Source organism: Festucalex cinctus, chromosome 8 (genome assembly GCF_051991245.1).
Source record: "Festucalex cinctus isolate MCC-2025b chromosome 8, RoL_Fcin_1.0, whole genome shotgun sequence".
Taxonomy (NCBI): Eukaryota; Metazoa; Chordata; class Actinopteri; order Syngnathiformes; family Syngnathidae; genus Festucalex; species Festucalex cinctus.
In genome coordinates, this window is record NC_135418.1 from 27,725,845 (window position 1) to 27,742,189 (window position 16,345).

At 37.9% G+C, this 16,345-nt stretch overlaps 1 protein-coding gene and 1 pseudogene across 2 annotated transcripts; one reads left to right on the forward strand and one right to left on the reverse strand.

Annotated features, from left to right (window-relative positions):
• Positions 1–251: 251 nt before the first annotated feature.
• ppp1r3db (protein phosphatase 1, regulatory subunit 3Db) lies at positions 252–2,920 on the reverse strand. Its single transcript, XM_077529036.1, has 2 exons — positions 2,774–2,920; positions 252–2,692 (listed from the first exon to the last, which is right to left on the reverse strand). Exon 2 carries the CDS (start codon positions 2,672–2,674, stop codon positions 1,781–1,783), a length of 894 nt encoding a protein of 297 aa, XP_077385162.1. The 5' UTR covers positions 2,675–2,692; positions 2,774–2,920; the 3' UTR covers positions 252–1,780.
• A 4,995-nt stretch (positions 2,921–7,915) lies between these two features.
• Positions 7,916–15,774, forward strand: LOC144023493 (solute carrier family 41 member 1-like; annotated as a pseudogene). Its single transcript, XR_013284561.1, has 10 exons — positions 7,916–8,228; positions 9,076–9,183; positions 9,736–9,807; positions 11,168–11,312; positions 11,393–11,539; positions 12,683–12,827; positions 12,919–12,998; positions 14,272–14,397; positions 14,512–14,660; positions 15,320–15,774. The product of XR_013284561.1 is annotated as a solute carrier family 41 member 1-like (transcript).
• The last annotated feature ends 571 nt before the right edge of the window (positions 15,775–16,345 follow it).

A 16,345-nucleotide genomic window follows, 5' to 3' on the forward strand; every position in this document is an offset into this window, starting at 1 on the left:
AACACACAAACAAACCTTGTACTAAGATGCCCATGTTGACAAAGACATCCAAATGGCAAATAGAGTTACAAAAAATTTGAATAAATAATCACATCACACACTGTGAAACCTTGTAAGGCAACACATCTCACATTATGTACTTCCAATTGGCTGCACAGTGTTTGCTTCATTTTTGACATCAGCAAACGTTTTGTGTGAATCATCGTGTTCTCTTGGCAATCGACAAAGGTACAGATGGCAGCACGGGTTGTCACAGTTTTTATTGTCCACTCACACTAACAGCTCGCTCTATGAAGTAATGGATCAAGCGTCAGCTGTGGGCAGATCGTGAGGTGTCTTCGACCCGCAATAGCCAGAAACCTGTGGAGGGGTACGACAGAAAGGGGATGCTCCCGTGAGCGCAAAGGGGAAATCCTGAATCGCAGGTGTCTCCCTGCATGGATGCTGCACATTTGGTGATTCATAGCATATGCTCAGCAGTTTTATCCAAGTGGAAGTGAGGCCACTTGGATGTAATCACAACACGCATCCACCCTTAGCTTAATTAATTCGTCCCATGTACAGTATCTTGGTATACTTTTAGTAATTAAATAATTCTCTTAATTTTAATGTCACTAATTTATTGTTAGCATCATACGCTGTGTGATATAAATGACATGTCAGCTTTCAACAGCAGTGACACATAGAGATAGGAAAATACCACCTGGCAGCCAAAGGCCGGAGCACGCCAGCCACTTCTCTGGCTCGCACGTCGGTGGAAACTTTCTGGTGAGAGGCCAGTCCTGTTCTGGAGCCAATCGGTCATATTAATACACAGCCTCATGTGATCATGTGACCTCTGACACCAAACAAGGTCCAGAAAAAAAAAAAAAAAGGGGGTCAAGCACTATTGGTCAAAGTAAACACTAACAACAAATAAGGTGCTCATTGTGCAAGGGCATTATTTCGACCTGCAATCAATAAACATTGATTACATCAAGTTGTGGTTATCCCCCCCCCCCCCCAAGAAATTAGTGCAATGTGTCACTAGAACAAAGTACAGATTTGTGTGGGACTTTATATTCTTCTTCGTCTTCTTATGATGCAATCTAATAAACTGAATTAACTCATTTATGTGCTTGCTTGATAAACACTGCAGACAGTCAAGTAAAGTGATTAAACATGACCAGACGTGGTTTGACGCCACAGTCCCGCTTTTGAGCCTTTTGTCACGAGGCCCGACGGATTTACACAGGTTCCGCCCATTTTCTTTCTTTCTTTCTTTCTTTCTGAAATAAATGTTAAATCATGAGCATGCTTTTTTTCCCCTCGTCATCTTGGAACTCGAACTGCTTCTGTATCTAAGAATTATGGGAAATGTAGTCCGACTACTCCGACTAGCCTGCTGCAGTCAGATCCAACGCAACTTTTCTAGCGGTATATTTCCAAAGGTACTATGTGGGATCGGCGCGAGGTAAAAGGCACAGCAAGATAGCATTTAGCATTAGCTAAAGTAATAACTCAACCAGTTTGTCTCGCCATTAATTCGTTATTAATAGTTCCTGGTGAGATTTATTTTTTATTTGTATTTGATTTTCAGCAAAATTACGTGTCTCGGTTTTCAATTTTGAAAATCTGGTCACTTTATAACAACGTAAATCTCCAACAGCCTCAAATGGAAATGTTTTGAGTCAAAGTTCAGCTTCATCACTGTGAGTATAAATGCTCCTGATTGCGTCACATCATTGTTTACAACTTGCTGCTAAACGGTTCATGTGCAATAGCGCCTTCAAGCGGTCACTCAGGTAAAATGCAGCATGCTGTCCTCACATTCCTTTGGAACCGTCACTTTATAGCTGTGGCAAGTCAGTTTGTAATTGCACCCATTGTTGTTGTCCCAATAACTTGAGCCTTTGACCTGATAGCAGAGGGCAAATTCCAGCAAAGCTCCCGGCAGCAAAATGAAAGGCGGCACCGGCAGACGAAAACGGAACACGTCAGTCCCCGGAACGTCGTGTTCCCCCCCTGACCCGCTCGACACCCACGACGCCGACGTATCCGTGGATGTTCTCCAGTTGGTAAAAGAGTAGTGCACTCTGACCTTTTTCTCGTAGTCTAAATTAAGTACTTGTATGGTGCCGGCGATCCCCAGCTCGGAGCACGTGACCTGCTCCAGACACACACGCTGCGCGCGCACGCGATCCCGGAAGTCGGCTCGAGCGCCCAAGTTCTCGGGGAAACACGGTTTGAAGTGAGGCAGCGACAGCTCCAGAGATTTCCCGAAGGCCCTCTCGGAGCTCATCAGTAGTCTGAACATGACATGTTGGGGCACCAGGGGTCGCTCTTTCACTTGAAACACCTTCACCTCCTCCAAATCCAGGCCGAGCGCGTCCACGAAGCGAACCTGCTGCTGGTTCCTGAGCTCGCGCTTGCGCTCTGCGGGCGAAGGGAGCGACTTGGCTCGTCTCCTCATGATCGTCTTGGTTGGAGGCTCACCGGACAGGCCGGCTTTGGAGTCCTGCTGGTTTACCGATGGAGGTCTCGGGCCCGGCGGGCGGATCAGAACCGGTACTTTGGGAGATTGCGGTTTGGGATCGTAAATGCACCGAAGGCGGATGGTGGTGGTGGTGGTTGTTCGGGGGGTGGTCGTCCAGCTCGGGCCAGCAGAGCTCCATTTCTCACAGGGCTTGTCCATGTTGGTTACATGAATGGACTTGGTTAGAAAACAACAACAACAAATGTTCAGTTTCAGCAGTTCAAAAACAGCAGCAAATGTAATAAATAATCCACAAACCTTTCTAATTGGAACTCCTTCGGTTTGCTCAGATGTTTTGTTAAAAAAAACAAGCGCTCGTCAACAACAATTCATGATGTCACCCAACAACAGATTCAGCAGACACATCTACAGCAATATATTGCTACTTTCATCTTAGCGCTTCACATTAAACTTGAAACCTTGACTGGGGATGGGAGGTTTATAGGGAGAATATTTATAGCAGATAGTGGTGGGCTGTCCCTTCCTTCTCTAATAATACTTGCAGTGATTTCATCTCGTTTTGCTTCTGTAATTTTTTTTTTTTTTTTTTTTTGCTGATAGGAAAGTTTAATGACTGGTTATGCTGGGCTACACAGATTTATCATGTTTCATTTCAAATAGTCCAAATCCTCAAAATTTCAGCAGTAAATATTTTCACATTTCTATAGTCCTCCATGAAAGCAGACTGATTATCTTTTATGCTGAACCAAAAAATAAATAATTTTTTTTTTACAAACATCTGCTTGTACTTTGGAAAATAATGATCAACATGTTTGCATATTTTCTGACAATGTTATGGACCAAACCATTAACTGAATCTTAATGATATGCTGTCAATTTGACATGTCCTATTTTTTAAATAAAGTGATGGAAATTAAAGCATTATATATATATATTATATTATATATATTGGGATGGACCGCTTTACTCATGATTACCACCACTATATGAGAATACTCCATTTTAAATTTTAATAATGAAATTTCTCATACTTTAGTATTTCTTTTCTGCCATTCTTGTTGTTGTTCTGACAGGGAATTTGATGATTTCTTAAAAATATTTATGTATTTATTTTTTTTAAATTATTTTATATATTTATTTTATACACTTTATGACAGTGTTGCACAGCGCATAATTTATTTCAGAGTGCAGTACAATTACATTAATTTTAAAAGCAAAACATACTCCACTACACATGAGTTCAATTGAAATTGCTGTCACATGTGTACTCAAAATGACATCATAAAAGCTCATTTGACAAATTCTGAGCCAACATACTGTACATACAAAATTCCTTTAGAGCCATTTCTCTATTTTCTATACTGCTCATCCTGCTCGGGTTTATGGGGGAGCTGGACGCCATCCAAGCGGACTTTGGGCAGAAAGTTGACCACACCTGCAGGACGGACCATGCGTGATAGGAGGAATTTGTCACACTTCATCCTGAGCAGTCAGCTGGTCTTTAAACAGTATCGGCATTTCAAAGAGCTGCATTTTGAGAATTAATGCCACACTCATGCTGCGAAAATGGTTGAGGATAAGTTCCCCATATCGTCAGCGGCGCATAAAGAATCGTCCCGGATCATCTGCCTGCAGGTGATGCCTTCATATATGCTGGCCGGACTCGGAATGGTGACGGCCGGCATTCTGCTGGACCAAGTGCAGGTCAGTGTCAACTCATTCAAATAAAAATAATAATATTTTGCAGCCATTTGCTGGACAAGGAATTGCAAAATATTTGCTAGCTTATACTGAAGTTGAAAACAATATGAATATATAGGGATGGGCGTGTACCGATACCAGGTATCGGTATGGGGCCGATACCAGCATTTTTTCAAGTACTCGAGTACTCGTGACGCAGATGAGTACAAGCGACCGATGGCAGAGGGGGAAGACGTTAAGTGAGTCCTCCTTGCCTGTAAGTGGCGCTAGCTTGCAGCAGTTTTTCACCAAAACTTCACCGGTTTGGAAATACTTCAAAATTGTGAATCTTAAACTAAAAGAGCATTTTTGTGTTTTATTTTGAGCGTTAAGACTATTGAAGAGTGACTGTGCTGTTTTTATTTGTCAAAATGTACTACAGGTATCGGCAGTTGGTATCGGTATCGGTGAGTACTGAGGGTACGAGTATCGGTATCGGTCTGACAAAAAGTGGTATCGAACATCCCTATAAATATACGGTATATCCCAACAGTGTTTGGCTGGCGACCAGTTCAGGGTGTACCCCGCCTGCTGCCCATAGCCAGCTGGGATAGGCTCCAGCACCCCCCTGCGACCCTTGTGAGGAGCAAGCGGTTAAGAAAATGGATGTATATCCCAAATCGATGAAACAGTTGAAAAGATGTTAATGTGATAAATACGTTTTGTTCATGGACAATTTTCCAAGATGAACCTGAGTGACCCTTAAGATCCGGGTCACAACACCAGTTGAAAAGTCGGAATGAATCTAAAAGCAAAATAACAGCCTAGCTCGAGTCACCAATCTAATTATATGCTCAAAAAAAAAAAAAAAAAAAAAAAAAAAAAGGTTTATTTTCGCTATGTGCAAAAACATGTGTAGCATCTTATGCTAAGGAGGCGTGTCATTTGTATCAGACGTGTGATTGACAGGTGCTTAGTCCCGGGTGTACGTCCCTCTCAAGCTAAATCAGACGTCGGCTTCGGATTCCCTTTACTTCCAAAAAGCAATCAAACAAGTCCAAGATGCAAAATTAATTTCAGTCTCATCTACATCAGTTTTATGATCTGAAACAAAGTAGAATAAAAACAATTGCCAAGAAAGCTGCCAGGGGTTTCAACAAGCCGTTAACATCTGTTTTTTTAAAAAAAACAAAAAACAAAAAGAAAAAAAACAAAAACAAAAAAAAAAACAAGAAAAAAACAAAACAAAAAAAAACATCTGTATGCGTGTTCTCTGACTCGTCTGTCTGACGTGCCAAGATTTGATTTGTGAGCTTCAGCTGTTTGACGGTCGCAGTGACCTTGCGGGTGACCTCGCTCCCGAGGACACATGACTACGACACGCAAATATACACTTTGTCACTTTGACAAAAAAAACCCCAAAAAAACAGCAATACGGAAATGGAGAATGCAACGTTAATAGAAATATGCTAGATTATTGTTCCTGGGATGATTAATTCATCTAAGGCTTTATTTTTTTAGATCAATAAAAATACCAGGAGCATTTTTATTCTGTTCTAATGCATAATGATCAAAGTAGTTCTCTTGTCTCTGAAACCATCTTGACTTTCATTTATTATTTGGTCTTTTCCAATAAAAAATAAAAAAATAAAATATGATCAAGGCATGTATAGTTTCTTAATCATTATTGAGAATTGAGGCAGCAGAGAAATTGGTTTGGAATTTGTCTGGATTGTTGACTACCATGGTCAATTTTTTTAATTCTGATTGGGAAAGACTGAAATGACCCCAGCGGAAAATGAGACATGTTTTAATTTTTTTAATTTTTTGTCAATGAAATAGTCTAGATATGCTTAGAAGATCCTTGTTTGATTAAACAATTCAATATATATGAAATTCCTTTTGTGTTTTTTTAAATATTTGTTCTAATAATAATAATAATAATAATAATAATAATAATAATAATAATAATTATAATAATAATAATAATGAAAATAATAATAATAATAATAATAGTAGCAATGCTGCTGCTGATGATGATGATAATAATAATAATAATAATAATAATAAGAAGAATGACGATGATAATAATGATAATAATAATAATAGTAACAATGCTAATAATAATAATAATAATAATAATAATAATAATAATAATAGTAATAATGCTGATAATAACAATAATGATAATAACAATAATAATAATAATAATAATAATAATAATGCTGATAATAATAATAATAATAATAATAATAATAATAATAAATAATAATAATAATAATAATAATAATAATAGTAATAATGCTGATAATAACAATAATGATAATAACAATAATAATAATAATAATAATGCTGATAATAATAATAATAATAATAATAATAATAATAATAATAATAATAATAATAATAATGCTGATAATAACAATAATGATAATAACAACAATAATAATAATAAAAATAATAATAATAATAATGCTGATAATAATAATAATAATAATAATAATAATAATAATAATAATAATGATAATAACAATAATAATAATAATAATAATGCTGATAATAATGGTAATAATAATAATAATAATAATAATAATAATAATAATAATAATAATAATAATAATAATAATAATAAATGCGTATAATAATGAACCTGTATTTTTATAGTCTAATATCCCTCAATCCATGTATTATTTGAGCCGCTTGTCCTGTGGTCCAATTCAGCTGATATAAGTGTGCTATTCCTCTGCAGCCTCATTACTCAAATTGCAGCCAGAAGTCAGAAGGGGGCGCAGCAGAGAACAAAAGAACCGCTGTGAGCAATGTCCCAAAGTCAAATTTGAGCTGAGTCATCGCGAGTGTGTGTATGTGTGAGAGGCAATCAGGACACTGCAGCCTTTTTCTTCCTCACAATTTACACTGTTAGTGTCTTAACAAAAGAGGACAACAACGCTCCATGTAAGCCAATTGACTTTGAAAAGGTGCGCATAGAAAATATTCACAGTACATGTGAGTTATGGATGACAGATGGAGAGGATGCGGCAGCACGTGTCGGTGACAGGTAAAGCACCTGCTGCTTGGAATCGCGTCACCCACCGAGGACATCCAAGAGCAGGGGAAGGCGGAGCTACACCAAGCGCGAGGGGCGGGGTCAGAAAAGAACAGGAGCACCCTCTGAAAACAAACGAAGATTGCTCAGGAAAGACGTTCTATCTTCATCACTTGCCTCCTCACGGGGACTTCGGAGGGGAAATTCGGATACTGACACCACTCGTCTCCAAGCACCCTTCACCGCCATTTCCCACAATTCCTGATGAAACTGAAGAAGGCGCTTCAGCTCGCCCAAGAGAGGGAGCCGTGGACGGAGACGGAAGAGTTGGAGAAGGAACACATGAGGACCGAGAGGAAGCTCCTGGCCTTCTGGATGTCCTTGTCCCATCGGACCTGGACCCTTTTCAGGCCCCGCCACAGGCTTCCCGGCTTCCAGCGCTCGGCCTCAGCCGCCCGGCTACTCAAAAGTGAAGCGTGACGAGCGCCGCGAGTGTCTTGTCACTTTCAAAGTGTTGAGAGAGACTTCGCAGACTTGCTGGCGTTCGTTTGGGGACTGTTTCAAGTGGTTGAAAGCTGCTCGTTATCATTTCTCCACCGTTTTCAAACTGACGGCTACCGGTGGGGCTGATTTAGGGATATGCGACGATAATAAAAAAATAAAAAAAAATAAAAAAATAAAAAAAAAAATAAAAAAAAATAAAATAAAAAAATCACTTGGGTTGAAGGAAAAGTTGATACAGAAGAGTTCTGTTTATAAAACCTCAGCAGAAGATCTTCAGCCCCCCAAAAAATTAAAAAAAAAAATAAAATAAAAAATAACGAGCATTAATGGTGGTGACCCATCTGGCCCTGGAGTTTTGCTTCCAGAGGAAGAAGCTGAGAAGGTTCAGATGTAAAGTGAGCCGCTCCGTTTCCAGGATTCCTCCCGGAGAGCGCTTGGATCATCGCGGCTCAGGTGCTGGTGCCTTTCCTCATGTCCGGACTGGGCCTGGTGGCGGCCGGGATAGTCATGGAAACAGTGCAAGTATGGGAAAAAGATGCAAATAGTGCGATCAGGTTTTTTTTTTTTTTTTTTTTTTGGTCACGGGGAATGAAGAAAAGGATTGTTGTGGGAGTGTGTTCGATCAGTATTGGTCAAGTTCACGTGAGTAGAAGCGTTTCGGAAAATGGATGGATGGTCGGATGGTGTGGACGAGGACGAGGAAGCAGTTGAAACCAAGCAGCGAAGTAGTCAAAAAGGGAATTTTATTGAACAAAAAAAAGGCAACAATGTACCTGGACATACACAAATTCTAAATACACAAAATTCCAAAACAATAATAGTACAATTACAAACAAACTAGACTTGACAAAGCACAACTGGCAACAACACATGACAACGACACGATACGGACAACAAACCGATGAAGACTGAACGAAAACAGCAAATTTAAATACAAACAAATTGACGAGACAACGAGAGACACGCGTGGCTTGCGGGAGCTGATTGGACAACCCAAAGGGACTGGACTGGCTTCACGAGCACAGGTGGACATAATCAACCTTAATGAGACAGAAGATGGACTATAGCGATACAAGGGGAAAAAAATATGACAATTAAAATCTAACGAAAACCAAATCAACAAAACACAGTTTTTCAGGAATCTCTAATTGAAACGTTTATTTATCCAGCACGTGTTGTGCTAATTTACCAAAATAGTTACTCTATGAATGACAATATATATACATATATATATATATATATATATATATATATCCGGGGTCACCTGGGCAATGACAAAAAATGTATTCTCCTTATTACTTGTATTTTCAAGCATCCAAATAAATAAATAAATACATGTGTGATTTTTTTTTTTTTTTTTTTTTTCCAGCACTGGCCTGTGTTTCAAGAGATCTCCGAGGTTTTTATCTTGGTTCCAGCCCTGGTGGGACTGAAGGGGAATCTGGAGATGACGTTGGCATCCAGACTGTCAACAGCCGTGAGTGGAAAGCGGAAACGCGCGTCTGCACGTACTTATACTGAAATACTTTGTGATTATGTTTTGTTTGTTTTGTTTTACATAATTAACAGTATTTTTTAGATTAAGCATTGTCTATAAATGTGATGTTAATAATATGCGGTACTGTCATGAATATCAGCTGATATTTAATTATATATTTTTTTCACTTAGGGGTGTACTCACTTTTGTTGCCATATTGTTGGCGGTATTTTGAGGGAACAATACATTTACACCATCATATAGACTATTTTTCATTGTGTCAAAGTGACATCACGTCAGTGTTGGGCCCCAAAATTCACGTGATTAAATAAATGTGTGCAAAAATGAGAGTGGTGTATGTGAGATACTTTAAATACACAATCGATAGCACACTGGTGGATTGCAGGAAAAAAACAAAAAAGTAGATTGGGTCTTCAAATTATAGTTAATCAAATCTATTAAAAAAAAATAAATACCCATATACATAGAGCGGGTGTATATGAGCACATTTCCATAACGACACTCGTGCATGATGCTTCCTTCCATGTGCAGGCCAACACTGGGCAGCTGGAGGAACCTCAGCAGCAGTGGAGGACAATTTGCTGTAATTTGGCTCTCGTCCAGGTGATGGACGCGTCTCAGGAAACATCCCATCCATCCATTTTGCACACCACTTGAGTCAGTCGCTGGCACGTTTTGACAAACAAGCAGTCGTTTATGATAATGGAAAAAAAAAAAAAAAAAAGTCTTCAATTCTCCCATGAGAGAAAGAAGTAGAGCTGTCAAAATTAATAAATTAATCGACAAGTAATCGGTTATCAAATGAATCGATAGCTATTAATTAATTAATTAATTAAAGACTGATTATCTTCTATGTGTTTCACCAAAATAAGACATTCTATTTTAAATATTACCAGTGTCCCAAAGACGCATTAATACGTTATTTATGTTTTTTATTTATTTTATTTTTTTGTAATGCTAGAGCAGACAGAAGGCTTTGATGCAGCCCCTGAAATGAAGAGAATACGTGAAGCAATGGTAGTTATTACAAAAACGGTCAGCAGGTGGCAGCAGAGTATAAGAGATCAACCAGGACCATGTTGCAACAACCTCTTTTCCCCACTGTTTTAAACAGTGAAACTTAGCCGTATTCTAATGCTAATTGCTGCAAAACAGAAACAGGTAGAAATGTACTTTTTTTTTTTTTTTTTTTTTATCTTACTTTTGGTATGTTCCATATTTTTAGAGCAATAGAACCCAGTATTCTGTGGGCCTTGCAAAATCAGTCATCAATCCACCTTTTTATTTTATTTTTATTTTTTTTTTTTATCAGTATACGAATACAAATTAATATAAATAAATACCAATCACTGTTTAATAAACAGTAATCAGGGACAATAATGCTTTTGCAATACACTTTAATTAAAATTAATCCACTTAGTCGATTAATCAATTGAAAAATCGAAAGATTAATCATTCTAAAAATATTCAAAAGTGACAGCACTCGGAAGAACCCGGAAAAACAAAAATATTGTAAATATACAGCATACACTTTAATATACTACAATGCCATTTGTTGGAATAACAGCATTCAGAGTTACTGAGAAATTATTATTAGTTATATATTGACTATTAAAACACACTCAAAGTTATAGTTTCTGGGGTTTTTTCTCCTCATATTAATTGTTTTCGTATAATTTTTTTTGTGCCTAAGTATGTCTGGTATCAGCAGCCTCTATGACAATCCAATACCTAAAAATAAGGTCGCCCATCCCAATCTCATTCACTGCCATTGACGAATATACACGTCAAAGATACAAATTTAAGTGGAATGAGTTAAATTCAATGTGAAAATGAAAAATGAATAAGCACGGTTAAAATATTTCTATTTACGAGACTGTAAGGGTATAGATGGGGGTGATAACAACAATGCCGCTATAAGCTAACATGATGTCAACTGATGAATAAAAATGTATCCCCGAAGGTCCAGGCCACAGTTGTCGGTTTCCTGGCCGCCGTGGCAGCAGTGAGTCTCGGCGGTCTGACGAGGGGTCGAGTGGATGTTCTCCACGCCGCCATCTTGTGTGCCAGCAGTGTCACCACCGCCTTCGTTGCCGCGCTGTCTCTCGGTCAGACAAATAAATCAATCAATAAATCAATAAACAACATTCCGAGGATGAGGAAAATAATCATCTTGCAACGCGAGCAGGCCTCGTGATGGTGGCGGTGATCGTTGGCTCCAGGAGAGTGGGCGTCAACCCAGATAATGTGGCCACGCCCATCGCTGCCAGCCTGGGTGATGTCATCACTCTGTCGTTGCTGGCCGGGGTCAGCAGCTTCTTCCTCTGCTACCGAGGTGAGAGCGCAGTTCGCCTTGTGGGAAATTTTGCTCTACCAGAAAACATTATGGGGGAAATTCGGGAGAATTCCGTCACCTTAGCCTCAACCAGGGTTATAATAATTTGTTTTGTTTTTTTTTCATTATACATAGTTAATTTTTAGTTGGTTTTTACTTTTGCTTTTTAAATTCAGTTAGGTTTAATTAATGACAATTTTTGTTTTGTTTTTATTTTTTGTTTAGTCTGTTTTTCTTTAGTTATTGTAATTAGTTTCATTATTAGTTTTAGCTTTTTTTTTTTTTTTTTTCCCAAAATATAGTCTACAGAGTGTGTGTCAAGTGCAAGATTAAAAAAAAAAAAAAGATAAAATAATTCTCAAATGACTGTTTGAACTTCTTGTTTCTTGTTCTGTATGGTTGCACGGCAATATGGGAGGGGGGGGGAATTCATTTAATTATTCGTTACTTGTTAATGAATTTTTTTTTCATTTCAGTTTGAATTGTTTAGTTCGTTTTTGTTCGTTTTTTATATCTTGTGCAGGGATATCATAGTTTTGGAATGTTTCATTTTAGTTAGTTTTTATTTCGTTTTGAGTTATGTTTTTAAAATTAAGTTAGTTTTAATTAGTTTTGGTGGTCGTTCTGTTAGTTTTTATTTGTTTTAGTTATTCAATAAATGCTTAGTTTTAGTTTAGTTTCAGATAGTTTCAGTATTAGTTTTTTTTCATGTGTATTATTTGTGCGCAATATTTATATATTTAAAAAAAAAAAAAACACACCATAGGAGCGATGTCATCTGAAGGTGCTTTTCTATTGGCCGCTGTGAGATGAACTCACTTCTGTATGACTTTCAAACGTCCTTATTCCGGTTAACATCAAAATAATTTTTAAATCATATGTAAAATCATTTCCAAAGCCTCATGCCTTAAATTAATTACCAAAGACTAAAACGACGGACATTTTTTGCCATTAGATTTGCTTTCATTTTGTTGAGCAAGAAGATGGCAGCAACGTTCCACTTTCCTTCCCATGCATGTTGTCTGAAGTCAGCCAGGATTTGGTTCCAGCTCACGCGCAACCCGAATGAAGACGAGCTGCATAGAAAGCGGATGAATGAAACGACGTCTCGGATCGTTATTTTTGTGCTCTAAACATGTCCAGACATTTGGTACCTGCCTCTTGCGGTGTGCGCCTTTTTCCTGCTTCTTGCGCCAGTGTGGGTCAACATCGCCCGCCGGTCTCCACCAATCGGAGAAGTGCTGAGGTCGGGCTGGCAGCCAATTATTTTGGCCATGTCGCTCAGCAGGTGAGGAGTCACTTTTTTTTTTTTTTTTTTACGATCGATTTTCTCAGGCAAGATCAAGTTCATTGGTTGGATTTGTGTCGTTCGTTTGCAGTGTTGGTGGTCTGATTCTGGATAAGACAGTGAGCAATCCGGACTTTGAGGGTATGGCGGTGTTCACTCCGGTTATCAATGGTGAGAGGAACAAGATTACTATTAACTCATTCACTCCCAAAGACGTATTTATACGTTTTTTAGGTTTTTGTTTGCTAGAGTTTTTGTATGAAGGCTTTGATGCAGTTTCTGACCTGAAGTGGTCGCTTAAAGCGATAGTAGTTATTACAAAAAAATATTTTTTTTTTGCAATAACTACCATCGCTTTAATATTTATTTATTTATTTATTTATTTTTTTGCAATAACTACCATCGCTTTAAGCTTCCATTTCAGGTCAGAAACTGCATCAAAGACTTCATACAAAAACTCTAGCAAACAAAAACCTAAAAAATGTATAACTACGTCTTTGGGAGTGAATGAGTTAACGCTGAACTCAACTCCACGGATGTCTTGTGAACCTTTATCGAAAAAATAGTTAGCTTAAAGTCACTTTAATGCAAGTTTTTTTTTTCCAAATGGAAGTCAACCTCCAAATTTTCTCTTGACAATGCAGCAAAATCGTGACATTTTTATCCATCTCAGGGGTGCGGCCATTTTGCCACTTGCTGTCGACTGAAGATGACATCACATTTACTCAGGTCTCAGTTAACAACCAATTACAGCTCAGCTTAAGAAAACAGGTGAGCTGTGATTGGTCGTTGCCTGAGCAACTGTGATGTCATCGTCAGTCCACAGCAAGTGGCAAAATGGCCGCCCCCCCCCGAAATGGATAAAAACGTCTGTATTTTGCTTCATAACTCTTATTCCACAAATGTTATATGAATCAGAATGTCAAGTTTAAATTGGTGAGGTCACATATATTATTGTTAAGAAATGTTTACAGTTGACTTCCGCTTTAATGCACACACCTTATTTGGAAAGCTCTGTAGCTACTTTGTGAATTCTGACCCAATGTTTTTAGCCTCCTTTAAACTGTATCTTTTTAACTTCAAATAACTATGAATGACTATAAAATTACTGCATCAGTGAACTCAAAAAAGATAAACATGCTATAGCTATAGCTTGTAATGTTTGTTACGAATGTTTGGGCGGTGTTTCCTCATCCGCACGTTACCACATAGCACTCGTAAGTTGATGTTGCGCTGCTAAGCCCGAAACCGGAAGTGTCGACATTTAGTTTCACAATAAGAGCCCTTACCGGAAGTGATGTTCTAAATGACGCTAGCTTAACTGCGCTAATTTAATTTAATGTAAATTGTTTCGGATTTCGAACAATTCGCTTTTGGAACAGCCTTCTGGAACGGATGATGTTCGAAAACCGAGGTTTGACTGTATATTTTTTTCTCCATGTAGGTGTTGGAGGCAATCTGGTAGCCATCCAGGCCAGCAGGATGTCTACCTACCTCCACTACTGGAGCGTTCCTGGAGCTAAAATCAACACGACCTGTCCTGGTCCCAATACTACTTTCTGTTCCTCAGGTAAAAAAAAAAAAAAAAGACAAGAAACCCCCCAAAAAACTTGATTGCGTTGCTGTGAGGAATCAAAATCAGATTGATCAAACTTCATTTTTTTCTTTCTGCTTTTCTGTTCAGACATGAATTCCAAATCAGCCCGAGTCCTGGCGATGCTTGTGGTCCCGGGTCACCTCCTGTTCCTCTACATGATCCGTCTTCTTCAGGCGGGACACACGGCCATGACCGCCGCCTTCGTCGTCTGTTACCTGTCCGCGGCGCTGCTTCAGGTGAGACCAGTTTGCTCACTCGACAGAATTCCTTCAGCACATTTGGGTTTGTCTGCTGCCTTATTTGCTAATAGGAGGGGAATTTTTTTTACTGTTTTCCGTATTATAACGCAAGTGAATTTATTTATTTATTTATTCATTTATTATTTAAAATCAGCATCTGATTGTGCCAGAACAAATTAATTCAAAGGAAATAAAATGGATGTAATATTTTGAAAATAATTAAATAAATACATTAAAAAAAACAACAACAACAAAAAAACAATTGAAATACAGCGTTCCCTCATTTATTACCGATTTATTTTTAAACTAAAAATCATACCAAAATGAAAAATATATATATAATAAATGAAAAAATATATACTGTGCTGTACACTGTAATATGTAAATTAAAAAACAACAACATAATTTTAATAAAGTTTAAATCATACCAAAATTAAACAAAATAACATACGAAAAATACATATAATTAACAGGAATAAAAATAAAAAAAAAATCTACAAAATTTAACGCAGATTTCCATTTTTGCAGTTAGTTTTTGGAATGTAACACCCGCGATAAATGAGGCAACACTGTAACCACAAAGTCAGTCTTTTTTTTTTTGTCAGCAGACTCCGACAATTAAAAAACATCCTTGAAATATTTCTCATCTGGACCAGGTGATGATTCTTCTGCATGTCGCCAACGTGATGGTGAGGTGGCTGTGGCAAAGGGGCTTGGACCCGGACAACTTCTCCATCCCCTACCTGACAGCACTGGGCGACCTGCTGGGGACGGCTTTTCTGGCCCTAAGCTTCAGACTGATTGACAAGATCAACTTCTGATTGGTCGCCACCGCAAAGTAGATCAGAGCAAGTTGTTGAGGACGTTCAAAAAGGTTGTTTGTCCAGATGACAAATTGACTTTCCATTTTTCTCTCAGCAACAGAAGATAGTACATCAAATCGAGATGAAAGTACCTGGAAATAAGATAAAATGTTGAGCTTGTGCATTTTTTTTTTTTTTTTTTTTTTATCAGTATGTGTGTAGAATATCGAGAATGTCAGTTATGATCATCATGTTTTAGTGCTGTCATACTTCTAATATTTAATCCAATAAACTTTGTTGCTGGGTGACATTTATTGGAAAAAGTGTGCCAACATTTTTTTTTTTTTTTTTTTAAGCTGTTCGGATGCAATTCAGTCAGAAATAGCACAATAAATTAAAAAATAACATTATAAAAACAAAACACAGGCACATTTAACACATTATTTTTCTCTGGGGTCAAATTGAAGGTTGACCATCAAAAGGCACACATGAGACATTCACTGTCCAAATGTGATCAGAAACATTCACTGTGCATTATTTGTGTATCGTCGCCCCCCCATTAACAGAGAAATCACAATTGTTGTGCAAATTCACCAAGAATTAAAAAATGAACACAATCACAGACTGGTACTCACTTCATCACTGTTTACATTCAAATATAAATTAGTTTCACCTTGTGTTTACCTACGCCGTGTCTACAATGTGGTGGTTCACCTGCACAAAACAAATGTATGTACATACCGTAAAATCCCGTGAATAACACACCCGTGTCTAATACGGTGTCAAAAAACAAACATTTTTTTGTCTCTGTACTTGCATCTTTCTTCACTTTGCTTTTAAATCCCTTTAACTCTGTAAATGCTTTAAAAATGTATACTT

What these genes read in the sequence shown, in the direction of transcription:
- ppp1r3db (XM_077529036.1), bottom strand. Translation starts at nt 2,674, where the DNA reads ATGGACAAGCCCTGTGAGAAATGGAGCTCTGCTGGCCCGAGCTGGACG.